This window comes from Periophthalmus magnuspinnatus, chromosome 7 (assembly GCF_009829125.3).
Source record: "Periophthalmus magnuspinnatus isolate fPerMag1 chromosome 7, fPerMag1.2.pri, whole genome shotgun sequence".
Taxonomy (NCBI): domain Eukaryota; kingdom Metazoa; phylum Chordata; class Actinopteri; order Gobiiformes; family Gobiidae; genus Periophthalmus; species Periophthalmus magnuspinnatus.
Window position 1 is genome coordinate 23,288,823 of NC_047132.1, and position 27,943 is coordinate 23,316,765.

The 27,943-nt window shown below is 38.7% G+C and overlaps 1 protein-coding gene across 2 annotated transcripts; it reads left to right on the forward strand.

Annotated features, from left to right (window-relative positions):
* Nucleotides 1-205: 205 nt before the first annotated feature.
* slc2a4rg (SLC2A4 regulator) lies at nucleotides 206-27,881 on the forward strand. Of its 2 annotated transcripts, XM_033969190.2 has the most exons (9): nucleotides 206-688; nucleotides 1,344-1,558; nucleotides 17,951-18,051; nucleotides 18,487-18,722; nucleotides 21,680-21,780; nucleotides 22,424-22,697; nucleotides 23,905-24,045; nucleotides 24,329-24,456; nucleotides 24,607-27,881. In XM_033969190.2, the coding sequence occupies exons 1-9, from the start codon at nucleotides 452-454 to the stop codon at nucleotides 24,716-24,718; spliced, it is 1,545 nt and encodes a 514-aa protein (XP_033825081.1). In that variant the 5' UTR covers nucleotides 206-451; the 3' UTR covers nucleotides 24,719-27,881. The 2 variants fall into 2 exon arrangements, with proteins under 2 accessions (XP_033825081.1, XP_033825082.1); XM_033969191.2 differs by lacking the exon at nucleotides 23,905-24,045 and having other exon boundaries at nucleotides 214-688.
* Nucleotides 27,882-27,943: the final 62 nt, after the last annotated feature.

A 27,943-nucleotide genomic window follows, 5' to 3' on the forward strand; every position in this document is an offset into this window, starting at 1 on the left:
CCTCCGCCACAAACACCGGCCGGTGAGTGAAGGACAGGCCCCTCTTCCTCTCCCATTCCTCCTTAAACGCTCCTCATTGGTGCAGACTGTTGACAGACAGAGACACACTGTCCTATCAGGACGCGCCTCGCCGTGGACGCGTGCCAAAGTGGAACATTTGTGCGCGCCACAGACCAATGGGAGCGCTTCGGAGGGGGCGTGGTATTCTTTTGGAGGAAAGAGGCAAAACAATCTTTTATCCTTCTGACCGGGCGGCTTTTGGATATCCTGGGTGGTGGTGGTGGTGGTGGTGGTAGTGGCGGCTGAAGAACTTTACATGTAGACTAGTTTGGAGCAAAGACAATTCACATCTACTCTCGACAATCTTCATAAATGCATCTAATTCCAGCAGTTTGCACTAAAACCATCGAAAAGCTGGTTTCATTTCTTTAATCACTCGCTCTGTCTGAACATGGACTCCAGATATATGGACAAGTCAAGGGTCGGTGGCGTAGACTACAGCTTTCGGACAGGCCGCCCTGTGCTCCGCGACAGCCCAGATAAACACGGCCACACGCCGGCGTACAGCCACGGCTCCGTCCTTTACACATTTGTATTGGATCCAGCAGCTGAGGGCAAAGGCGAGGAAACTTCTACAAAAGGGAACGGACTGTCTTCGGGGGAACGATTATTGCACGACACAGTGAAGGTAACTGTCGTGCTTTTCTATGTGCGCGTTTCCTAAACAAAGTCTACAAACAGCTCCAGCCCCGAGGATCTAACACTGTCATTACGCTGCGCAATAATCACTTTAAAGTCCGTTATTTCCACGGGGTTATTTCATTTTTACAGTTGCCATTAGTGAACGCTTTAGTGACAGCACAAATGTTGTAGTCCTCGGCTACTTTGGTGCGCAAAGTGTCTTAATGAGTTGGTGCTCTGTTCCACTTTTTGACAAATCTTCGTAAACCGGCGAGAATGACAAAAAACAAATGAACTACGTTGAGAACGAACAGTTTTTTAATGGCGGCGACTCAAGCGGTGTGTACAAAGTTTACAGAAAACGGGGGCAGGGACTTCAAACTATTAACCATACCCCTCCCCCATATCACCGGGGTGGAGCTACGGCGAGAGCTTCCAAGCTTTGCCTCGGCACATGCCCATAAGGGTACTTTCTCCAGCAATCTTTATGCGTGCACACTACAGTACTCATTAACTTATAAGCACCAAAAAGTTTTGGTCAGCAATAGCTTCTTCGATGTAGGCTAACACTAATATGAACATAATACATTTATAACAATGTAATAAGATCTGCACACTGTATTCTCATTACCCCAAATGTTGATGTTGCTATTTCTTTGTAGATGGGCCGGGGGGACCAAAACAATGCTGGTTCTGTAGAGGTTCTCAGGAAGGCCAGCACCTTTCACTGCCCAGGGGTCAATGGGCAGGTACCAGGAGGACTAATGCACTTGGACATCAGGAACCCAGGGAACCAGGCCGAGCTGGGACATGGGCAAGGATCAACCCCAACAGAAAGACAGCCCCACTCCTGCCATATACCAGTGCCCAGGAACAGGTATTAACACCTCATTTGAACTGAGAATAATATGTGAGGGTATAGGATCTGCTATATGTGTGTCTTTAGTAGTTACACAGTAAAAATGCAATGCAAACAGTTGAGTTCTTCAAGGGAGGCTTTAGTAGAAGCGGAATTCAGCCTGTGGCGGTGAGTGTACAGTGGATCGGATATGAATATTGTGTGGGCGTAATGGTCAACTGACCACATGTTTGGTTTGTTTCTTCCTTAGTGGATTTATAATATGCTTTTGGGGAGAGAAGAACTATAAGAGAAAGCAAATAATGGGTATAAAACAAGAAATTGTTCCATATACTTGCATTCAATAATGTTACACCAAAACAACACAACAATGAAAGTTTGCTATGGTTAATACACCCAAACTCAGTGTGTTAAATGTACAACCAGAGGGGGCTTTTGCTTCTTCTGTTGCTTCACATATTTTTATTCTCAGATTACACAATACAACATTTACTAAGCATATATGTACTGGCGGTTCTTTAGGGTGAATGCATGAAGAGTCTGGCCTGCTGCTCTGATACATGATTATATAACAGGGAAAAGAGCCAGGAGAGGCTGGAGGCGGTGCCTTTGTTGATTTTACACATTTATTGGTTAGTGTCTCTGTCTCACTCTACATTAACCATTGTGACATGAAAAGGTGTTTGGCATATATTTAGGGTATTATGTGCTTAATATGTTGGTACCCTTAACTTTAATGTTGTTGTTTAATAACAACATGCAGTGATTTCTATTTATCCAAGTTGGAGACTAACACATAGATTGAGTAGCTGTCTGTCTGAATAAGATAAGATATGCCTTTATTAGTCCCACAGTGGGGAAATTTCAGTATTGCACCGCACAGTTAAAGAACAGAAGGAAAATGGTACATGCAATAAGATAAGATAATAGATAAATAGCTTAAAATAATTTAAAAAATAGACTTAAAAATAAACAAAAATAGACTCTAATATAATATAATATAATAGCTATTTTAGTTAAGTATGCATGTGTATATATTTGAACTACATTTATCATGTTTCAGTACATTCATGTTTATTTCTTTGGGAGAAAGTGTGGTGACTGAAGTAAAATCTTTTGTGCACTCCTTAAGAATGTATCTGCCCAAATTTGTAAGTTATTCTAACTCTACAGATTTATGTTTTGTCTCATATATACTCTGTGTTCTAAAATACCCACCTGTGATCTGACACCTTCTGCTTTTCACTTCATGTGCCACCGGTCATGTATGATACCAGGTCTCTGGGGTCCCACTCAAGACAGAACTTGCTTTCAGACCAAAGTGTGTGCTAGCGCTACATAAACATACTTGTCATCTGCTGCTGCTCTTGACTCTGAATCCAGGATTAAACCCTGTCTATTCCTCGGCACCACCGTAACAGACTGTGCGTTGACATTACACAGCTGCTCGATAGATTGCATAACCTTATAACACTTTGGTCATCTCTGCCAAGGCGCTTTGTTGTTCCAGTGACCTTTAGATTAACTCCCTGTCTTTACTACCTCAGCCGAGCTTTTCTGTTTGGAATGAGTGACTACAGGCTCCTGTGATTTTTGCTTCGCGTTGGGCTCATCCACAGCAAAAGCTGTTAATTTTGTTTTTGTTAAAAAGAATTTTCAATCAAGGCCTCTAGGGCTGAACAATTTGAGGAAAAGAAGTGTCAAATTGGATTTGCAAGCTTTCTCTAACTTCAATTTACATGTTATCTTATAAATGTGTGACGGTGGTTGGATTCACTAAAATTAACATTTTTATGTTGATAATCATTGGTATATGTTGCCATGACATTAACAAATACATTTCCACTTCTTGCTTTAATTATTTGCTAAGGTCATTTGAAGCTGAATAACTTACTTAATATAGGTAAAATATTGTGACTTTGTTGCATTTACGCCCTCACTAGCCAATTTGCTGCACTGTCACTGTGTTGAGGGCATGTCCAGGCATGGACCAGAAAGAAAAATAACTACCAATATGTCTGAAGTTTGCACAGGAACCAATTTTGGAACATTCTATGAATCAGCAGCAGATATTTGTCCTTGTTCAATGTTTCTTTGTTTCACTGCCTTGAAGAGCTGAGCTTTGACTACCTGTCAATACTCATCAGCACCGTCTTCCGCTGCACTGATAATACAACAAAGAGCAAATTGAGAGAACAAAAAGACAGTTTGGGACTAAAGGGCTTTGTTTTTTATGTTAAATGATGTATTTTCTTATCTGTCCTTGGTCAGCTACTGTCACTAGACCAGTTCCATGAATGGAACTAGACTGACTTTAACAAGAACTACAGAGAAGCATTTAGGGCAAAAACCTTTACATTTGGCCAAGAAAACATTTTATGCAGTCCAATATTAGCAGCATTGCAATCACCTTACAGTCTTATTACAGTCAGTGCATAATTTAGTAGCATAACTGGTCTAGTTTTGAGTACTAAACCGTAGCTCTTGAAATCTAAATCATCATCCATCACAAAGTTATCACAATTTTTAAGAAACAAATTGCATGCCGGCCTGCATGCTGCCCTAGAATAGCTGGTTCAACTGTCTGTGTAATCCCTCAGTCGTCAAGGTCTGATCCATAGTAAAAGCCAAAGTTAAATCTGTCAACTGGACAAAACGTTGTAGGAGTGAAGACGTTTCACTGCTCATCCAAGCCGCTTCTTCAGTTCAGCTGGTTCAACTCTTATGACTCACTGGCTTCAGGACATGCTCGGCTAAAAGTCCAGACAGGCGTTGTGAAGGAGACAAGCTCAAGCACAGTCCATTACCTCTCCACCCCCTCTAACCAGCCTCACCCCCCAGAGGACACATTACAACCGGTTTGAAGGTCAGAGTCAGGGGAGCAGCTAACCACCCCCCACCTTCTACATTTGTGCTCTTTTTAACCGTCAAGAGACAATACAGACATCCCCAATAATTCTGGCACAACAGACTTAACTTACAGAATATATCGCAACTATCCCCAGGCTATTATTAGACTAAATCCAATTATAATTTATAATAGTTTATTTGTTTTGTGTATAGAGTTCAATATACAGTATATTTTTAATTAATACTCCCAATCATTTTTCTTAATGATCTACCATAAACCTGCTTAATGTGTTTTCTTAAGTCGTTATCCCCTTTACCTCTTAACTTCCTTCCAGGCTCCAAAAGGGTTAAATCTTCAGCGCTGACACAAGCGCCGGGTGAAAGGTCATGCTGAATGAATGGAGTCATGAGAGTGGGAGGGGAGGAGGGGGGTCAAACCAGGACACGTCAGGCAGGCATCTGGCATGTCCGCCAGGTCGGCCCTCCGGATCTAGGTTATGTGCTGCACAGGCAATTTACAGCCGCAGCGGATCGTGTTAGACAGCTCATTATCTAACATAGGAGATTTTCTGTCTCCATGTAGCAGCAAGATGGACTATCTCAAAGCCACAATTTCATTTTTGTTTCACAGGATAAACTAGATTTTTTGGTTTATCAATAAATGAACAAGTTTAGTCCAGTGTGCGTAAACAGAGATTACAAAACTCTTAACCAAAACACATATTAAGATTGTACATTTAAAACTGGTTTAAGCCAAGTCCAATCTGTGCAAATTGCTCTGAACTTCACATTTCAGCTTTCTACATATTGGGTGAAATCATGTACAAGTCACAGCAGAGTAGTTTGTGTCATACAGTGAAACAAAATCTACATTAAGTCTAATTACTTGCACATTTTCAATTCACTGAACACAGATTCACACTAATGAGGAAAGAAACTGGGTGAAATGGCTGTAACTTGTGTTTGTATCTTGCATTGTAAATGAGACATTAATCTCCCACTGTTAGTTTAGGACCGTCAGATTTTGTAACTGAACAGAGGAGGGAGAGGAAGGAATGTATCTCTGTTCTCTGCAGCAAAAAGAAAAATCAGGAATAGCATAGTGAGGTTCTTGTGTAGTTTGGGTCCCACTGGTGGTTTGCATGTTTTTTCCTATGGTATTTTGATAGGTTCAATTGACAGCCATGTTTATTTATGTTTTTCTGCTCTGAAAGTTATTCGAATCGGTCCATTTTTCTTGTTTGGTGATGTATTTTAATTTTTTATTTTTTTTTTTACCTAGGTCCCAGTTTAGTCTCAAGTTAAAAATAAAAAATCATAATATACACTACCAGTCAAAAGTATTTTTTCCTTAAGTTCACCACTTTCTACATTTGACACACAGGAGACATCGGATGTAAGATATATAGAATTATGTAGCAAAGAAAAAAGTCTCCTGAAATTGTTTTCACTTCACAGGTGTCCCGGATCAGGGTCAAGAAATGCCAAAAGTGTAAAGCAGAGGTCATAGCATAAGCTGTCTATTTTTAAGGTTTTGTTTGCTACATTCTATGTGTCCATTCATAGTTTTGATGCCTTCAGTGAGAATCTACAATGTAAATAATCATGGAAACAAGGAAGAACCATAAATGGAAAAGTGTCTGTTACTGTAGTTGTTAGGAGACACAAATACTACCTCCCTTCGTACACATGCTGTCTCTGTGTTTTACATGTCTACATGTATGGCATTGGTCTGACTTAACAGAAACACTGTGGGAAATAACAGCTTTTGGCTCTGCTGCAGTATTTTTATTTTTTTTTTATCTCTGGCTCACCCACACTAATACATTACATAAGGCCCTTGTTCTGCTCCAGTAGCATTTAGAGATTCATCTTTCCATTCTTTAACTCCACTTTTCTGTGCAGCCACTTGAATTTGCACAACATTTCTGTGGAAAAAAACCAAAAAACAAAAAAAAACCTTGAATCATTCTTATCTTAAGCCAGTTAAAGCGCTGTGTACACTTTGTGCTTTGTAAAACTTTCCAAATAATGTAGAAAAAAATTTGATTAATTTAGGAATTAAAAAGAAGTACATAACTAAGACGAAACTAAGACAAACAAATTACTGTGGTTCTAACTTTTAACTCTAGGATAAAAAACTAGTTCCACTAGAAAACAAAACGTGGATTTCTTCAGCTCCATGGAATTTTTAACCGGGTGGAAAGATACCAAATAATATGCAAACATCCCGATACTGGGAGGCAGATGAAGTTCGTTTGACATGAGTAATAAAAAATACACATTCCCTTCACTTATCTTCTTATAACCATGTCCATGTATCAGTTGGGCTTCTGGCCTGTAGCCCTTTGCTCTTTTCCTTCAAGCAGAAACTCCCAAATCCTTCTCAAATCCAAAGTAGATGAAGCCTTTAGAACAATGGTCCGTCTATCTGCTTGGAATATTCAATGCTCTGTCAGTTCTTTGTATGTAAGGATATGTGTCGCTGGTGAATCCAAACACGTAATCATTGAATCCAAATTAAATCCAAATACATGACTATTAAGAACATTAATCTACATAAAGAGAGCATTTAATATGAGCAAAAATGTGTCCTGAGGATGACTGTCCATACACTTGATTAGATAGTCTGCAATTGAAACCAGACAGAAGTAATAAAACAAAATTACTACAGGTGGATTAACCATTAAAGAGTGCAATACTTACATAATGTTGTTGACTGTATAGGCTTGCCTCATATTTTTAAAACAGTATGTTCTGATGGCCTGGGGGTAGATGTTCTTTCCATTGATCTGGATAATGGTCCTCACCAAAATCATTAAAGACATGGTCCTTTGAATTTTTACACTTAGACTATTGTGGATTTTGTTTCTCTTTTTTAACTTGCTTCATGCACTCAAACACGTAGTTGCTCAAAGTCTTGCACAACGTTATCATAAGTCATCCAAGTGTCTGCCACAGACAAGTGAAATTGGGAGCAGGCTGTTAGCATGGTGAAATCTTTGCCGCTGGTATGTTGGTGCTGCCGTATTTTTGGTATATGAATGCAAAGAAAATACTAGCGAAATAAAGTGTAGTCCAATCGAAAACACTTTCCAACTAAACCCCCATTTACCTTGAAAAGTGACGCTTTGGCTTGATTTTGTTATGTAGTTTGAAAGTATTTTTAAAAGTAAAAAGTAATTTTGTCTTATTGCAGTGAAGAGTTATACAGTACAATATATGAAGCGTTATGTTAATAGTGTACTTGATTCTTACATGGTTTTTTTTGCAGATAAAAGATGTGGATGGAGAATTCAGTAGAACTTTGTGTTGAGCAAATTCAGTTTTATGAAGAAATGATTTATATCAGTATGACCACAAACTAAAGCTTGTCTTATTACATCAGAAATGACAACAGTGGCAAAAGGGTTCACTTTAACAATTAAGCTTGAATAAACAATCTACCACACCCTCGCTGTATAAAGCTCTTAAGTCCCACCTTAAGCTCATACAATCCCCCTTTACTCTGCCTACCCTAAAAGCCTGAAGTATTTTCTCTTTAAATGAGACAGACATAGGTAGATTTACATTCAGCAAACATAATGCTGATACCTATAAACCAAAAATATATTGCTCTTTGTCATGAAACAAAAACAGTGTTCTTTTCACTTTAGAAAATGGTGCAACTTTATATTTATATTTTGTTTTATATTTAGCAAATTTCCAAGATATGAGTTGTAGTTTCATTAAATCTACCAAAATGATTTATAGTTACATTTTTTGCATTTGAACATTAAGCGTGCATTTCTTCTCTAATTTGAAGTAGGAAGGGGATGTGGCTGACAACTTCTTTTTTTTTATCCACGACATTTGTTTTTCAGCAGTAACACTGAGTCCGTGGTGTCCTTCCCTGTGCTATAAAGTTTTGTTTAGACAAGGATGAATTTATCTCATAGTTTTTTTCACTCCTCACTATCCCAAAATATATTTCGGTAATCATGGGAAGTCTGCACAGCTTTAAATGACTCGTCCAAATTAAATGTACAACTTTGGCTACACTTGAGCAAGAATGATGCAAAGCCAAGAAGAACAACCTTGGGCTTTGGCGACCACTGCCAAGACTGAAATATCTGGGGGATGGAGGGAAACATCCTTTGATCTTTGCTTGATATTGCTTAGAGCTGTGGTGCTAACTGGGAGATGAGTTATTAAAAGTCCTGTATTTTGCAGAATAACCTGAATTTCCCATAAAAAAAATGCATTTGTGACTTTGGTATGTCCTGAACTCTGACGTTGATTTCCAAAACTCGAGAAACACTGGATTTGGCCTCTTGTCGCTGATGTCCAATCTGCCTCAATCCGGTTTGGACCAGAAATCAACTCTGTGGCTGTATATATACAAGCTTGTGTTGACACAGTGTTTTGTTCACTATAATTATATGAGGCAGATGGGTTACAGAGGCACAGGGAGCAGAGGAGGCAAATGAGTAAAGCATAATAATAACTAAAGTTTTGACAGTGCTCTTTTAAAATCTGTGTGAGCGATTGAATACTATAAATTAATTGCACAAAGTTCTGTGAACTAGGCCTGTCATGATAATTACTATGTTGACTTACTGTTCAATATATGAAACTGGAACAATATTTTTTGGGGGTGTCAGCACTTATTGTGTGTAAATTTTCATTGCACTATTGGGACATTTTTTGTTTATTTTTTGGCTATATAATAAGATTTAAGCCATAAAAGGTTGAATTATTATCTTCTGTGACTCATTACAGATGCAAACTAAGTACTAAAGTGTTTATGCTATTTATTTATTGCAGCTCATATATTTTTTTTTACAATATTGCACATTTAGAATAGCTTTTGTGGTTTGAATCTGCTCTTATTGTGTCAGTGGCATAAATTTGTTTCAGTATTATCGTTTATTGACTTTCTTTACTTCAGTAATATATCAAACTTCAAAATTTGTAATTGTGACAGGCCTAATGTTTACCAGTGGTCAGAGCTGAAAAAGTGCAGACATGTGTTTTGTCACACATGCTATTTTTTCACCGGAGTTCATCCCAGTGAACTCTGCACAGTGTAAGAGCGAGGTTGCAACTGCTCCAAACCATGAGTGTAAATCTCTCATGCACTATCAAGGTTATAACTTTTAATGATTATTTAAATTCATCAATTTAAGTGGAACTAAATACTAAATCCACTTTGTTTTGTTACTAAACTGTGTATATGGTATGTTTGCAGCTTTCTGGTAAAAAAAAAACAAACACCTAAATCCAAGTTTGTGCTGCCTTCAGTGGCCTCTGTAATCATCAGTAATTGGTGACATCATAGGGTGAGGATACCTGAAGTGAAGTGACGATACCTTTTAGACCAATCACAGTGTTCCTCATACCGCCACACCCTGCCCCTCCTCCCCCCTCACTCTTTAGTCCTTCAGTTTTGTAGCTCTATTTAAAATGTGGTTGCGGGAAGAGTTTAGGTGTTTAGTCCCACTTTAATTTAGGCCAAAGTTAACAAACCTTATGTTTTGAAGTGAAAGTTTGCCTGTCTGACTGGGAAGCTGAAATGTGTACTGGTCAAAATCCCAAAATAATAAAATAAAAGGCCATCCATTATCTGACTATGCCAAGATGTCAGTGTGCATTGAGTTTAAGTGTCAGCCCATGATGCAATGCAGTCTCAATTGGTTTGCTATTTTAACAGCCTATCATTTAAGTGTTCACTACTGTTTATTGTTTGCATTTTCGTCTACTATACATGTCTGCATGGCCTGTCTGTGTGTGTGTGGAGAGAGCTGGTATTTCTCAGTCTGGACTTGTTATTCTAAGTCCCTGCACTCTTGCTGTTACTCAACAAGATTCTACCCTCGAAGAACTGAAGAGCCCTGTCCAATGCTGATGCCTTTGTTGGGCTCAAGGGCTACTTTATCATGCAACTATTATAAAATCAGAAAAATTGTTTGTTTGTATCCATGGATATAAAGCTGGATAGAGTTGGCCTCAAATACACTTGGCTAAAAGGTGCTATTCACTGGGTCTTGTTAACTCAATGATGTGATACACTTCTTTAAAGCATGCGTGATCAAAACTCTGTGAGCGCTAAGAACATTTATGGTACACTACGTAATCTTTCTGCTTGGGGTCTGTCACCTGCTTGTCTAAATGTTTGACGGTGTAGCATTCAATGTGTATCCAGCATTTAACTTTGGCATTCTCTCTGTGAGTGGGATTGCTTCTCCACAGATCTGACCTTTAACTTGCCTGATGTTGTCACTTGCTCGTCTCCACCTTAAGTGCACCTTTAAGTGTAGTGTAGTGACTATTGTAGCATTTACCACTGAACTATAAGATTTTTCATCATTATACTCGACATGAATATGTGGATGATTCTGAAGGAAGTATAATTCATAAATGTGTAAAATAAATCTTAAAAGCACACCAACCAAATTGTGAACAGCTGCACATATTTTAATGCTGTGTTAATGACGCAGAGATAAACAGTGTCAAATTATGCGTGTAAAGCTTTGTACTAATTATGTCCACAGTTGTAACAGTATTTGAACTGCTTATGAACGGATTTAATGATGCACATTTGTCCAAGCTGCTATTAAAACAACAAGCAAGTTTGGATTTGGCGGAGAAACAGTTTACTCCCTATGCACACATTTTGTTTTATGAGAAAATAAAAACTGAGATGACAAGCTCTTAAGTACTCCACTGGCAAGGCTTGGACGATTCTGAACTGGAGATGTTGCTACACTGCTATAGACCCATGAGAGGCACGGTTAAGTGTGGAACATGTCATAATACTAGGATTACAACTAACCAGTATTTTAGAAGTCAACTAGTCTGTGATTTTTAAATTTTTTTTTAATTGTTTGACCGGTCAAACAATTACTTCTATAGTAGGTCTTCGGTAAGTTAATTTGCTTAAAGGTATTTTACTATTTTACTTCTATTACTTCTATTGGCCAGGTCGTCGTTGAAAATGAGAATTGGTTCTCAACCGACCTACCTGGTAAAATAAAGGTTAAATAAATACAATAAATAAATATTGGGTATTAACATAACACATAATATATTTAGATCACCATGTCAACTTTTATTATTCTGAAAATGCAATATTCACCGAAAACATGTTTAATAAGTTCGAGGAGAGCGCCTGAGTCTCCCCTTTCTTTGCACTCTGCGCTAAGTCACTCCCCCTTCAGAGCGCTATGACAACAAAGTCAGCGTGCATTCCGCTAATTAAATTACTGCACATCACATCAGGTTTGTCGAGTTGTACAAGTTGTATATTTATCGAAAATTGTCACATGGGAGCATAGATGACATAGGCTTGTGGGCTGAGTATTGGACAGAATCTTACAGCTAAACATAAGGAGGGTATGAATCTGACCTAGGAGAGATTGCTAAATTACTGAAACATGCATGGATGGCATATAAAACCTCTTCAGGCATGTTTTTGATGAGGGAACAATGTTATTAACATGGAAAATCTATTTTGCATAATACCCCTCCTTGATACATTTTTAAATAGATAAAGGTAAAATATATATATATATATATATACTGCCTGATTTCGTTTAGATCAAACTAATTTACAAATAAATTGTATTATTGATGTTTTTTATTTATTTATTTATTTATTTTTATATATAAGTCACAAATTTCACAAATAGGCCTTGTACAATAACACAATGAACATCTAGTTGTGTTCACATTTTGCACTGTAGTCAACAGTCTGAAGTCTTGTTCATATCAGCAACACTTTTTAATCCTCAGTGCTCTCCCTTTCAGCCCTTGCACATTCTTCTCCTTTAGGATCAGCTTCTTTCACTGGCTGAAACCCTGTGTCTGCCCCACGCTGCCCTAAAGATATTTGGCTCTATGAAAGGCAGTGGAGCAGAGAGGTTTGCTTTTACAAAACGCAGGAAGCTGAGTGGAGGCCTGCTCCGGCTTGTGATGGCAGCAGGGGGCATGTCTGTGAACAGGCCAGTGTGTGGGATGTGAGGAATGAGGAAGAACATGAGTGTTGCAAGTGACCACTTGACTTTGGACCGTATATATGTTAGTGTATAATCAGCTGTGAAAAAAAACAACACCAAAGTTTGGACTCTACAAAGTTATAAAACCTCTTCTTTCAGGGCATGACATGTTTTGGAGTTTGTGTATAGTGCAAATAACAGCCTTTCTGTTCTGTAAGTTATTTAGCAATTATTTCTATAATTAATTTGTTCAGTTGTTTCTTCCCTAATCAGATCAGATGTTCACATGACATCGACCTATACAGATAGTGGTGGGATTGCCACACCATTGCAAAACAAATAATTATTTTCGTCAAGTGATTTGAACTGAATAAAATGTTTTGGTGAAAATATTTCTGACTTCACAGGCCACATGATGGGATGACTCAAATGAAAGAAGACGCCCGTTCTGATAAAGAGGCAGTGTGCCGAGGCAAAAGGCTGATCTTGTTTGTTTTTCTTAGTAGAAAAGGTTCACCATCACTGGATGGGCTTGAGCGAAATTTCTATTGCCCCATCTTTTGTTGTTGTTGCTAATGTTATTTATCTAGTTTGCAAGTCACTCTAAGATTTTATGTAAAACCGTAACCAAATGGACGGTGTCTTTCAGTATAATAAGTGGAAAAACAACATTTGTCTTGCAAACTAAGTGCTGACCATGGCCTTACTAATTATGAAACCAAATTTTGAGACGTTTTAAGCCCTTGTATTAGATGTTGTATTTATTCATTACAGTAATGTTATGATACTATATTATATTTCCATAGTATTATATTGAGCATGTGTGTTCATAGTACATAGTAAATACATTACCATTATAACAGCATAACATAAAATACTGCTGTTTACTTAAGATATAACATATAACCTACAGGTCTGTGTGGGATCTAGACATCATATGGACAGAGATTCATGCTTTTTGCTCTGTGTCTGTCGTATTATTTCAGCAGTACAAAGCTAACTGTTGTTTGCTCTCTGCCTTAAGGCTACAGATTGCATTCGAGGATCCAGAGAAAGAGAGGGTTTTTTGTGCTACTCCTGAATGGCCATTACACTCAGAGCCCACATTAAAGAAACCTGCCTAACAGCCTCTGCCTCTCTCTAGGGGGTGTGAGCGCCGGGACTGCACTGAGGGCCAACACGATGTGTACAAGCAGCGCGATAGAGAACGACGCAGATAGGAACATGGCAAGCGCTCTACCTATAGGGATGATATTTTAATTACTCTATGCTGCACTTTATAGTACAATGAAAACCAAATCAATCTGTCTAGTGGTAGTAATAACAAGGCCCCTTATAGAAGGAAGTGCACCTGGAATACAAATTTAAGGTAATTATTTGAGTAGTTTGCTGGGGTATCTTTTGGCAAAACAGTCTTCTACTTAAAACGTATCTACAGTTACATCAACAGTGAAGTGTCTTGCTGAGCATTTGGAAAAAGTACATGTCATAAAACCACTGCCTAATCAATATGCGAATCTCTGTACAGTGCACAATAGGAGACTGGAATTTATAGCTGCACTTATACTATTTAGCTCCTGCCTGTCGTAACCATCTGCCTACATACAGTGAGAGGTAATGTAGCGGCTAGGGGGATATTACGTAATACAGTACAGAAGCAAGACGGGGAACCACTGAGCTCCAGCAGGGGAGCTATTAATAGGGGCGGGTGGTGCAGTTGTCTGTGCTGCACAGTGGGTCCATGGGCTACATGGGTCTAAACAATTCTAATGGCCTCAGCTTTTACAAATGAGGGAGTTTGTTCTTCCTTCATGTTTCATATTTTCTAGTTTGCCAGTTTTCTACAAGGCAAAACACAACATTTGTACTTCTGATCTTTGTAGCTACATAAGAACATTTGTGATTTATTTTTATCATTATCACCATCGAGGGTTACCACATTGGGAAGCAAGTCCTTGGTGTTTTGGCCAGTTTTGTAAATATATTGTCATTCCTATTTCAACCAGGCTAGCCACACATTGTCACTGGAATAGACTTTGAAAAGTGTCTTGCCCAAGGACACAATAACAGTGTTACCCTCTGATTGATGGTAAATCCACTGTTGCACCTGTCATATTGATAGTGGACCAAAGCAGGGTTTTGGGAAGCAATCTCCACACCTACGACACACTCTAAATTAGTATGTTGTGTTTTCATCCCCTATAAAAGTTAAAGTTCAGAAATGTTAAGATCAAATATGTGTCTCTATCAGGAATTGTGTAGTTCATGCCAGACCAGTAGCCTACTTTTTATTCACAACTATTTTGGACTGAAACATGCTAATCGCTTTCTTACTTACTACCAAGCACACACAGCACATAATCATAAATAAAAGATTAAATATACCATCACCTTACAGAATGTGTAGGTTATTCGTTTAAATGTTTTTGATTGGTAACCCTTATCACTGACTGTACCAGCACACCGGTTTGAGCTTAAAACTGATGCCAAATATTTGCCTAAAGAAATATCTGCCACATGACTAAAAACATAAAGTCTATTTTAGGATGTCCAACAATTTTGCATTTGCATCTGTTTGTGTTTAGACAGATGGAGCAACAAATAACTAAAAGATAGAGAGAGCGCCCAGTGACATAGTGAAATAGAAAGTGGTGTTGTTTACTTATTTTGCTTGTGACACTGTCTTGCTTCTTTGCTCAGTTATTAAAATCACGTTGTGTGCTGCTAACGCTGCTGTTTGAGGAAGTTGGCAGACAAGAACAGACAGTACATACAGACTGTGCATAAAGCTAGGCTCCAATGCTCCCTGATGCTTGTGTTTGGGATCATGCCTGTCACATGATCACAGTGAATGGGTAAGTTCTATTTAAAGGCATTAGCATAGCGTCGGACAGGGATATTAGAGATTATTGTTGCAGGAATACATACACCCACAGTGAAAGTGAGATGTGGAAAACAAACAAATAGCATTCATTCTGACACAAAAGACAGACACAGTAAATTCAATTAGAGCTGGTTGATGCGATATTTTGTATTGGAATTTAGGTCCACTTGTATGTAATGCCGTAACAACAACAATGATACGCAAAAGTAAAGATATGCACAGTGAATTATCAGAAATGGTAGTTTGTGGTCATTCTAACTTGAGCACAACAGACTATAGTATACAAGTGACATACCTTAAAGTATTTGTATTGTAAAGCACACATTCTTGTATGATGCCCATATGGAAAATGAAAACCATCGGTACATGATTTGGTACTAGGGGAGTTTGTAATTGGAGCAGAGGTACACTGATAAATATAGAGGGAAGACCAGAAAGTCTCCCCAACAACAGTAATAAACCCGCCATAGTGAAAATGGTGATGAGAGGTGGGTAATGACCTAATTGACAGATTTTTAAAATTTGATGTCTTGGGAATTGTCTGCACAATATTTGCTATATGTATTAATAGCAGTTCACTTAAAGGCCATACATGTTTGGCCACCTGTTTTATATAGGCTGCTCATTTTGAACCCACAGACGTGTGTTGTTGCTACTTGTTCCTTGGCTGAGCTCTGAGCCCCTTCTCCCTCTGCCTCTCTCTGTCTCTCTCTCTTTATCTCTCTCCCTCTCCCCCTCCCTCTCTCCGCTGCTTTTGTATGTGCCAGTGTTCGGCTTGTTGACTATAGCCTATGTGCTGTCCCGTTGCCAGAGAAGAGGGTTCTTGGCCGGGCCAAGGCCAGTACAAAATGAGGGAGGAAAGAGAGTTGGGGGTGTGTCAGGGTGTTGTTTGTGCATGTACTTTAGAGCTCCACTCAACCTGACGTACAGTAAATTGGGTCCGAAATTTGCCACCAACCATCAATACACTGATACATACACACAGTTAGTAGTATTTATGAAGTGTTTGGCTAGTTTGATAGGTTTGAGCATAAAAAGCTCACATTTTAAATATCAGAACTGTCTTTGAAAACTGTAACTAACAACGTAGCTATCATCGCAGGCTGGTTCACAATGGCCCCATGTAGCCGCCATCTGTTGTGAGCCTGGTGTAAACAGTAACACTGATATCAAAGTTAGTCTGATAGTAACAGTAAATTTCCCCACTCTTGAATTACAGTGCATTGACTGCTTGCGCTCTTCAACTGCCTGAAATGTGTTTTTACAGTTTATTACCCAGCAGCACATCCACACGAGACAAGCGTACCACTTACACCACAGATGTGAAAAAGCTGTTATGGAGTATTGCTTCTCTGCCGGGAAGCTACGGGAAGGAAAAAGCTCAATGTCAGGAAGCCCGCAATGTTTTGGGAATCAGGGCTTTTTAATAGTGTTTGGGATTTGTACTTGTGCCAGAAAGCGCTGTCAGTGTAGCGTATAGCTGATGGTTTAACAAATTGTCAACTGCCTAAATCGGAACCACATTACCGGCTCTGTGTAACTTGGTCCTTTGTAAAACAGGCTTGTCAGATGAAAGACACACATAGAGGGTGATATCAAAAGTGCTGCAGGTTTGTGCCCGGCTAATGACTGAAACAGGACACAGCTAATCATTTTAGCTCCCCTCCCTCATACACTGATTAGTATGGTTTATATGTGGAAATGTTTATTTTTTATCTACTTTTTGAGGTAAAGTAACCTGATAATTTTCGCTGGTACTGTAATAGTAGCTGAAAGCAGTTAGCATTACTGGTTTGTTTAGTACAATCTCAGATTTTTGGTCTTCTACAGCCTTTATGCATGCGCTATTCAAGATGTCAAAATCAGCCTCTTTTCAGTCAAGCAACATAGTACCTCCTTCATATCTGCTGCTGTATTCTTCAGTTGGCTTTCCTTTCCAACACATTTTTATCAGCGTGGGAGCACCTCTTTCAACTAAAAATGTTTTTAAAAACAGCTTAGTGCCTTCATGTATGTTTTGGTCATGGTTTGCAGTATAATGTCTGCATGTTTGTGGGCTACTGAGAGAAGTTTTTTGACTGGTGTGTGAGTGTGTGTATGTGTGTAGCCTGTGAGTGGATGGGTGCCAGGGCTTAGGGCTTGGCTCAGAGAATGCCTCAAACCAGTTCACTCTGGTTGTGAAGTCTGGAGGCGGGACGAGGACCTCTTAAAGCTGCAGAGCACATACAAGCTTTATGAATACTGAGTCCCATTGTGCATCAGTTTCACGCTGTGTAAAAGTCCAGGTGTGATTTAATGCCTTGTTATGGGTCTTTTTGTGTCAAGTGTGTAAAATTTTACAAGTATTTAAAGCCGCTGTTAACAGTACATACTTTTAAAGAGGGTAAGGATCATGCAATTAGAGATGAGTAAATCATTCAAATGCAAATGATTTACTTCACCACCAAGTAAATTTATAAAAACAAAACATTTTTTCAGGTCTGAATTCTTCTGTTAGTCCTGGTGACAATTTATATAGCAGTTTTGCAGTTCACAAGTAGTGTAGTGCTCTCATTGTTGGTTTATGCATTTATCAATTCAGAATGAGTAAAGAAGGAAATAGTAAGCACATCTTACCACAGATATAACCACCCAAAAATTATGGGTTACTTTTTGTTATCACCTTACTTATTGAATATGATTTTTCTTTTATATTTACAGGAAGCCGTCAGGCCATGCCGATAAGGAGGTGATGGCAGCAACCGTCCTGACCTCTTTATCCACTTCACCAATGGTGCTCCAGCCTTCTTCTGCTCCTACAGGTAACAGTAACAACAGCAAGGCAACATCAACATACCGTAACATACAGCTACATCAGCTCAAGTCAAATCAATTGTTAGCTACCGAAATAGGCATTAGCATATAATCTGTCAAGGGTAAACTTATACACGTGTTTATTGCCAAACATCTAGCCTTGACACTCCCTCTGCCACTTGAGAATTGCTGTGGTCATCCTTACTATGCCAAGCTCAGCAGACAGTCAAAGTTCTCTCTGTATTTTTACCCAGTCTTAGCAAGGCTATTATTGCTGCAGTGTTGACATTACTGTGCTAAATATAGGACCAGCTATTTTAAAGAAGTCTATATATGTTATGAAATATATTTGGTTTAGGCCTACAAATAATGATGTGTAAATAAGTACCTTTTCTGACATGAAAAGATGAGCTGTTGATGGCATTTGAATTGGTTTTTAACAGTACCAGAACCAGCGAGCAGAGGATGGAAAGAGGTGCTCTCTGCCAGCTACAGCAGCTCTACCAGCGGCAACTGGAGCTGGGATGCCAGCGACCAATCAGTGCCCTCCACACCATCCCCACCTCTCTCCAATGAAAACAAGAACTTCCTGCTCACATCCAACACCGATGACATCAGCGAAGACATCCACGAGAGCACGCACTTCATGTTTGAGGACCCCATACCTAGGAAAAGAAAGGTGACAGATCTCAAGAGCAGTGATAAGTTGCTAATGGTTTTCATAAAGTCAATAGAAGATAGCAGGGCACTATACTATGTAGAGGACCCTGGATGGATGGAATAGGTTGGGTTTAGTTGATCATTTACATTCCAGACCTGCCTGTAGTTTAACATTTAGCTGGAGGTCAGAATTCTATGGAAGATTTTTCCTTGTAACTATCTGACTCTATAATCACTGGACCTATCCATCAAATGTGTGATTCTTGGCGGCTGAAAGTACTTTGAGTGTTACATGTTATATGGCAATTTTGTGGACCCAAAATATATTAATCAGCAGATTTTTATGTCTATGTCCCTTACTCATCCAGATATAATTCATAGTAAAACAAAAATTCAGTTCTGTCAACTGGATAAAAGGTTTTTTGAGTTAAGACGTTTCACACCTACACTTTAAGGCAGAAACTAGTTCACAAAAACCCGAGTCACAAACAAATCATCGTGGACGACTCCATTCAGTGTAGTGAAGACTGCAGTAAGCATTGTATCGGAGAAACAAAACAGCCACCATGTACCAACACCGTCACGAGAGTTCCCTAATCTGCCCTAAATTTCTATATATGTACTAAATATGACTCTGGCACAGTTCACATTTAGTGTACTTCAATAGATGTAGCCACTTAACAGAAACTATAAACAAATAGGTGTGTTTTATTGTATTTAAATGAATAAACTAAATCGAAATAAAGCTGAACAAGTTGTAATATGGTTAAATAGTTTACCCCCCAATGGCTCTGACGTTCCTAAGACAAAGTGACACAACTGTGGTCTTGTGGTGTCTGCAGCTGTTTCAATGCTGTCCACTCAGCTTTCAATGTAACCAAAGTCTTCGTCTTCCTCGCTGAGTCACACTTCAGTCCCAGTGGCCCACATTTTGAAAATACAACTCGGCTATTGTGAACTGCGAAATAGAGAAGAGGGAACGTGCAGTTTAGTACTTGGTGTACATCACTGAATATGTTATACAGCTCTTTTTACCAGAAGATATGTCAAAATGCTTCTATTCCCCTTTAGTCATAAGTATAACGGCAGCCGAGGGATTTGAGGGGTAAGAGAAGTGATTTTGGTAGCAGCTACAAAAGATGAAATGTGCCTCAATGTTACCTCCAGCAAAAGAATGACAAAGGAGTGCACCTAAACAATATGTGAGAGTTTGCAATTCACTCTCCCTGGAGCAGTGTAGCAGTGGAGATTATTGATTCGCCAATATATGAAACCATAAAAACTCACAATGGAGAGTGCTGGATCTGAGTCTTGGACATATTGTACATGTAATTACACACTGAAATAGCTATCAACTATTCTGTAAAAACATGAGTCAGCCACCAGGGGCACAAATGTGTATTATTTGAAACTAAGCATGGATAATGGCGAGTGTTGAAACAAGATGACCATCTGGGATTAAAAAAAACAAAAACTAAGCAAGTTAAGCAAACCATTGCTACATGGGAAACAGATAATTTGAATTGGTATCTTCTGGCAAAAAAGCCAAACATTGTGCTTAATTACTTATTGCAAGGTTTGACAAAGACACATCTATTTGCAGCTGTGGCTTTCATAGGCTGTTTGATTCTCTACAAGCATTAGTGTAAGAGGATTATTAAACATGACAATCACTGTTACTGTAACAGTGCTAAATTGCAGAGAAATCTCTTGGGGAATTAAGTGGTTTATGATTGTGGGATTAAGATTAGCTTTACTTTTTGGTTTCTTCTCTTTCTTTACACTAAGAAACTGAAAAACCATAGAAAATGTTAGGATTAGTTTTATGCTTTGGTGGTTTGTTTAATTATGTCCAGTAACCTTGTCATGTACAATTATGTGCAAAAACCTTTAATAGGTGTGAAGAGATGGGCTTGCTTTTAATGTTCTTACAGCTTTCTTTGTATATAGCCAGACATATATAAATCTATCTAAGACAAAAGTGTCGGAAAGACTTTATCCATTCATTCAGAAAACCTGTTCCTCCCATCTAACTTCTTCTGGTCTTTACTCTGTTTACCCTCCCCTGCACCCTCACGTCTCTTCTTGCCTTTCTTTCACCAGAGCTGGTTGAAAGGTGATTACTATCCACACCCACCCAATCATTCATTATCAGTGATGCAGGTCTGTGCCCGTCTGTGGGACACTGGCCAACAGTTCTGAACACAACTTTATATAACCACTCTTTTATCCATGTGTGGTTATGATATAATAATATATCTATATATTAATATTAGTAGTAGTAGTGGTAACACAATGTAAAATGGAATAAACAACAATAATACACTTTATCCTTAAATATTCTCTATAAAGAAGCATTTAGTCACAATATTTCAACCATTATTTTAGTAGTTTAGTAGTTAGTAGTTTAAGTGAAGATAAATGTGGAGTAGAAATAATCATTAGTGGCAGTCCTAGTAGATTCTCATTATCCATCTTCTTGCCTCTATAGCCTAACTTCTGTATTATATTTAATGCTGTCCACATACCACAAAGCTGTATATTTCCAGAAAACTCCTGATTTATCATTGGTATTTAACACTGAGCCCTCTGCAGGCCAAACCATCCCAGTAAATGTATCCCACCGTGATATATTTCCACTGAACATGCCGACTACAGGAAAGAGGTCAAGACACCGCATCTATCCTGTCATCAATCTGTCACCGATGTGAAAGTGCTCAAGGAGACAGATGAGGGTACAGTTTCATTGTTCAATTCCTGTCCACTTCTCTGGCTATGTCTGCACTGGTCACATATTGAGTTTCTATTTTTATGGCTTTGCTGCTCTAATGAGGTGTAGTGTTTGGCCCATTGTCAAAAGGCAGTCCTCCTTGAAGCTTTTCATGTTACCAGTTTGGGATGATCAAAACAACCTCTTTTATTTTAAGAAAGATTAATGATGTGGGATGAAGAATTAATTTGTTTTATTTGTTGTAGAACTCCATGAAGGTGATGTTCAAGTGCTTATGGAAGAACTGTGAAAAGGTCCTCAGCACCTCCTCAGGGATCCAACGACACGTCCGCACCATGCACCTGGGGTATGACACCAGCCTTTTCAATTGTTTGAATTTTTATTTATAAATGAGAAAGTACACTGGATCTTTTCCGTAGTTTTTTTAAAAAGAACTATTACTGTAAGAAATATAATAATTTGTTATAAACCTGGACAATTGATCCTGTCAATAATACACTTAAACACTTGTACTTCTAATTTCAACTTCTCAACCGATGACCAACTGATTTTTTGTTAGCATTTGCTCATATTATTTATGCATATTATTATTTGAAAATTGTACATTTTTTATGTGAGAACATCTGTCATGTTGCCCTTTAGAGAGTTCAAAATCTCTCACTGACTACACCAGAGTCTAGCTCTGAGGCTGCATACTCGACCATAGTGCCCTCTGGTGGTGGATGAATGTCGGCATTTAAACAAATAAGGTTCTGTTCTTAGTTTTCATTTAGGCACTACATGTCTGTGTAGCTACAAGAGAGAATATTATATGAGTATAAAACACTATAAAGTGTATTTCAGACTGATCAGTTTTAGAGCAAATAATTAGCACAATACATACAAATGTCTTTTCTTATTTGTCAGTGTTTTTATTTTGACAATCAAATAGACTGTGCTGTGTTTATTATTAGTAAATGTGTGTGTGTTTTTTTTCCCCCTTCCCATAGACGTAACAGTGACTCGGACTACAGTGACGGGGAGGAGGACTTCTACTACTCAGAGATTGAGGTGAACATGGACAGTCTGACGGAGGGCCTGTCCAGCCTCACACCCACCTCCCCCACCACGGTTGCTCCTCCCCCCGTCTTCCCCTCACCCCTTTTTGACGTCCCACACTCGGAACACATCAGTGTGAACGGGTCTCAGAACCATGCCCCCACACTGCTCAGCCAATCAGCTCCCTCCACCCTCTGCCACATCCGCACTGACCACGCCTACCAGGTAAGGCACTCACAGAAGTGAAAGGAAATTGTATTATTGTTCAACTGAGACTAAAGACTAATATAATAAATAATATAGTGAGTTTTTTGGATGCTCAGGGATACTTATCTTTGCATTATTCATTTACTCCATTCTTGATGATGATAAGCTACTACTGTAGCCGCAGCTGCCATAGAGTAGACCTATGGAATAAGACCGCCAATATTCACCGTCGTCCACCACCATTTATTCTTGCACACGCCACCCACATACATTCTAGAGAAATGTCTTGTCTAAAGACACAACAACATAAAACAGAACAAATCCAGGATCAGATCATGTCTAAAACTAAAACCACTCTAAAACAAGATTATATAATAGACGAGACTTAAACTTTAGCCGTGGTCGTATTAATGTTACCAATTTAATAAAAAACAACAACATTAACAACAGTAAAACAGTAAAAATCTGCTCTATGTAATATGTAGAAAACTATAACTTGGTAACTCCAAAACACTCAAACCCCAGCAGCAGAAGCCCACATAAAATTACTTTATAAGCTTAAGAGCAATTTAACTTGAGCTATTATGCAATCAACGCAACCTTCTCAAATGATATAGATTTTTCAAACTTAGTTCTTTTGTAGTCATTCTTATGCAGCAAAAAGCAGTGCGGGTCAGCCACAATCACTCCTACATTGCTGTGGGAGTGCATAGCAATAAGGCAAGGGAAGTAACATTTTGCAAATATTTGTTGATGCGGATCCAGAAGAGCTGAAATTGTTTAGAGGTTGTGACATTATGAGTCATACAATCTATTAGTTGCTTAACAAATTGTGAACATACAAGATTTTCACTGCTGCATTTATCTTCTTCAAATTTTCTTCAACTACTGTATGCTGTTTTGGACATGCACAATCAAACATTATGCCGCAATAATGTCTGTACGGTATTGTACAAAACAGACCTGGATTTTAAGATCTCTAGGGTTTAAACAGGCTTGGATCTACAGTGATTAGTTAAGATCTATTATTAATACTTTCTACTTCTTTCCATGCCTCATTATTGAACTCTTTTAAAAACATTGCTTTGTTGCCAATGGTCTATTTTTCTACACTTCTTTTTTGCACAGCACTGTTGCTGGTATTGAATCTTCACTAACATGGCTGTATATTTCTATTTCTCCCTGTTCTGTCCTGATTTTGTCGGCTCGTTTCTCCGCAATCCAGGCCACTGCACCGGTCAGTATCCCAGTGGTTCCTGAGCTGGCGGGGTTAGGCAATACTAACGGCACCGGCCCTTTAACCGAGAGCAGCAATGGCATCAGTGTGTCATGGCAGTCCCCTCCGGTCATTTTCAAAGGTGTCCCGGTGAGTTAGGTTTCTTCTCACATAATATTAACTGTGTTCTTCTACCTCTTTGCTTATCAGAATAAGAATCCTTTTATTGCCATCATTTGTGAACACAGTTCACAAACTAGGATCAATCATTATCAATCATTATCAATCATTCTCTACAAATGAACAGTTATTATTTACAGATTTTTGTATGTGTAGAAATACATATTTTCATATACATACTCATACTGTATAGCAGTCTGACATTGTCACATTTGTATGACTTGAGTGTTATGATCAATTCCTACTTTTACAGGGCCCTGTGAACCATGTCCGAACTGTGAGCACTGGTGAGAAGCGTCAGCCTGCCCCCAGCACACACGCAGCTGTTACCAAAAGCCATGCATTAATCACACCAGTTTCTAAAGCCACATCGGGAACCAGGTACAAAGCATTATGTTTCATTTATATGACTTATGCATTTTTACACATAAACCTGTTGTAATGCTCTAATGTCAATTAAATTCTTTATTCTTTTTCCGGGACAACCCGGGATATATGTGTCCTAACATTGTTCCCTGTTCTGTTGCCCAGGAAACCACGTGGTGAGGCAAAGAAGTGTCGAAAAGTGTATGGTATGGAGAAGAAGGAAATGTGGTGCACGGCCTGCCGCTGGAAAAAGGCCTGTCAGAGATTCACCGACTAACCCCTCGATTTCTGCCACATGAGCTCTTCCTCATTCCAGGCCACAGCCCGGTGGACGCTTCCGTTCACACACAGGGGAGGCTTCCAGCGAGGCTGAAACTGCAGATCAGACTGGGTTCACCTTTCCAAACATCAAAAGAAAATTGGTTGCTTAAAACAAAAACGGAAATGGGATTTTTGTCAGGTCTGAGACTTTTTATATCATTGAGACAATTTTGATAAATTTGAAAACATTTTTAAGAAACAATTAAGAGGTTAGCGTACTCCTTTTTTGGCAAGCAGCATTCAAGACAGCAACTAAGCTTTTTGCATGTTGTTCACAAAAGAAGCATTATATATAAGCTACTGTTTCGAGTTGGATCAAAACTCTCAAGGGTTCCACATAATTTCTTCCTCTGTAGCATCTGTTTTTCCATGGTCACTGTTTAAGGGACAGCTAGGTTAACCAAATGCAACATGCCAGCACAGTTACATTTAGTACATTTTAGTGGGAGCTCTGTGCCAATGTAATACCCCCGTCCCACAGCATTATACATACTGGAGTTCAGCTGTTTCTGTGTCGCCTGACTGTGACATTATAATAATATTCACTCTCCTGGACACTGTGGTGAACACACATTTCTAAAGACAGCATAGTTGAACACACATTTCTAAACTTAGAACAATGGGAAATGTTTTCATCTCTTCCTCTTTACATCTGTACCTAGTTATAAGCACCTTGAAGAACTCCTCATGGTGTAATGCCACTGTTCTCCCAGTTTTTACTTCAATTTTATTTTTCACCATTACAAAAATGCAGGATTTCATTTAAAAAAAATGTTGAATGTGAACTGCCATGTCAATTTTCTCCCCGTTTCGACAAATCATGAAACCACAGTGTGGCCAACATCTTTTTTTGCAGTTAATTTACAATTAACTTCTGGCCAATCACAAGACAAACATGGTAGATTCAACATGGTAGAAAATTCAGAGATTGTTTTGTTAAAGAGTTTCACTGTTCCCTAAATGCAGCTTTTAAATATCAGTCCGTTAGATTACATTAGCAATTGTATTAGCATGACACAGTTTTTGTAATAAGTATAAAGCCCCCTGTTAACATATACAGTGTTTTTTCCCAGTAGGAGTCAGCCCTATGACCAGCCTTTTGAATGTACACTCCCTCTTGTCCCCTTTTCTTAAGCCCTTGTTACTTGCGTTTCCTGGTTACCAGAGTCGCATCCCCCCACACAGACACAGCTCCGACTGATGCTTATGACTTCTGTCGTCATAGAAACAGTTGTTTTCCATGGTTGCAGAGAGAGATGTTGAAAGAGAGAGTTGCTGTAGTCCAGATTATATATAGTTGAAATGAAAGGTAAAATTGGTTTCTAACCATATATACTGTAAGATCTTCACCATGTATGAATCCTATGGAATGTTAGTGTAAAAATGGCTTTTGCAACTATTTCTTTCAACAGCCCTTGACCATATTTACTCTAGCTACATAATTGTCTAGGTTATAGCTTGGGGTAGGGTTAGTTACTGGTAGTTGGTTAAGTTTCTGTACTTTTAAATATAGTTCAAAGCCTTCTATTGTGTCCCATATAAGCTCTACCCCTCTGAGTGGGTCCCAGACCTCGTCAGGTCAAATTCACAAAGTGCCAATGATGAGAACACACTACTACAGTAGTATCTGACTTACTTACAGTTTTGTACTGTGTTGCTCTGCATACAGTTCATTGTGATTAATGTACATCATTGTCCATTACTGCCCCATAACATGCCTCCCGCATTGATTGATTGCTGTCTTAGGCCTTGACTGTAGTATTGAATGGTATATCAGTGGTACAGGGAAGTTGTGTGGTACAAGCACGAACCCAAGTTGCTCTTGCTTTTGATTCAATTCAGCTTTTTAAGGAGGCTGAGGAGATTACTGTGTGAATGCATCTCTACTTTAGTTTGCCAAATCGATCCCTTACCATTGTCTGGCTCATTACAGCAGAAGATCCTATAACTAGCCATTATTCCACCTTTTACAAGTTGCACTGCTAGTTGCAAGTTGCAAGCTATTATATCAATATATCTTGCCTGCAATATTTTCTTTTTGACAGTGATCCAGCTTGTTTTGGTTTAGAGAATCAGATAATTGTTTTGTGGAGAAAGAGGCACTAGACAGTGTTGACATGATTTAGATGGATTTGCGGTTTCAGGGCTTTCTTGTAAATATGCAACGTAAAGAGAACAGTGAGGCTTTTTATTGATTTATTGTTGGTTTCTTCTTGTATCTCGAAAAGGAAACGTTTTTTTCTACAATATTGTTCAAGATATTCTTTCTTTCTTTTTATAAGCAAGAAGCTATAGTGAATATAACATGTATGATGTAGCTTAGTGGCAAAGTGGAGAAAACCAGTTGAATGTAAAATCTACACAATGAAAAAAAAAAAGTAATGTTTGTTGTTGTTTTTTGCTGGTTAGTTTGTAGGCTCTTGTCTTGATTCATCTGTAAACCGCCACACTTCATATCAGTCGCCCAACCATGCAGTATTGCTTTATTTTCTGACTTGTGCAATGCAACAACTTTTAACAGTTTTTTTTTTTATTTCTTCTTGCCAAATTAGTCATGTATACAGCTCTGGAGAAAAAGACTACTGCAATTTTTCTGAATGTCCTCAACTCAAATCCTTATTACAATTCTAAAGTGAATTTTCTGTTTACCATATTGCATGACTATAAACATGACTATATTTTGAAGTGGTCATATTTTCAGATCTGCTACATGTGGTGACGTTTTTATGTAAATGTTTGGATAGACAGTACCATCGAAAACTTCATTAACCTGTCTGACACATTCCAACAGGCTGCATTTTTTTCTTTGTCTTCCACTCAATTAGATGTCATCTTTATCCAGCTTTACTGTGGTCCCACTCAAGCCTTTTACCCAGTATATTAAGCTATGTAAAGCCCTTCAAATGTGCATTATATTAAAAAAGAGCGCCTTGAGTTCCCCAAAAAACGATAGCTGCTTACTTGTGTTGAATGTCCGATGTGTGTGTCAAACCAGCAGCGACAAAGCTTCCAAATCAAGTGTATCATGCAATGTAACGGCAGCTCTGCAAGTCTCTCTCCTTCTATTGTGCTGCAGCCCCAAAGTTTGAAAAAGTTACGTTGTGTAAAATGTCAAATTACATACATTTTTATAACAATACCATGAAAAATAAGTGTTGATTTTGTGGTGCTATCCCCAAAA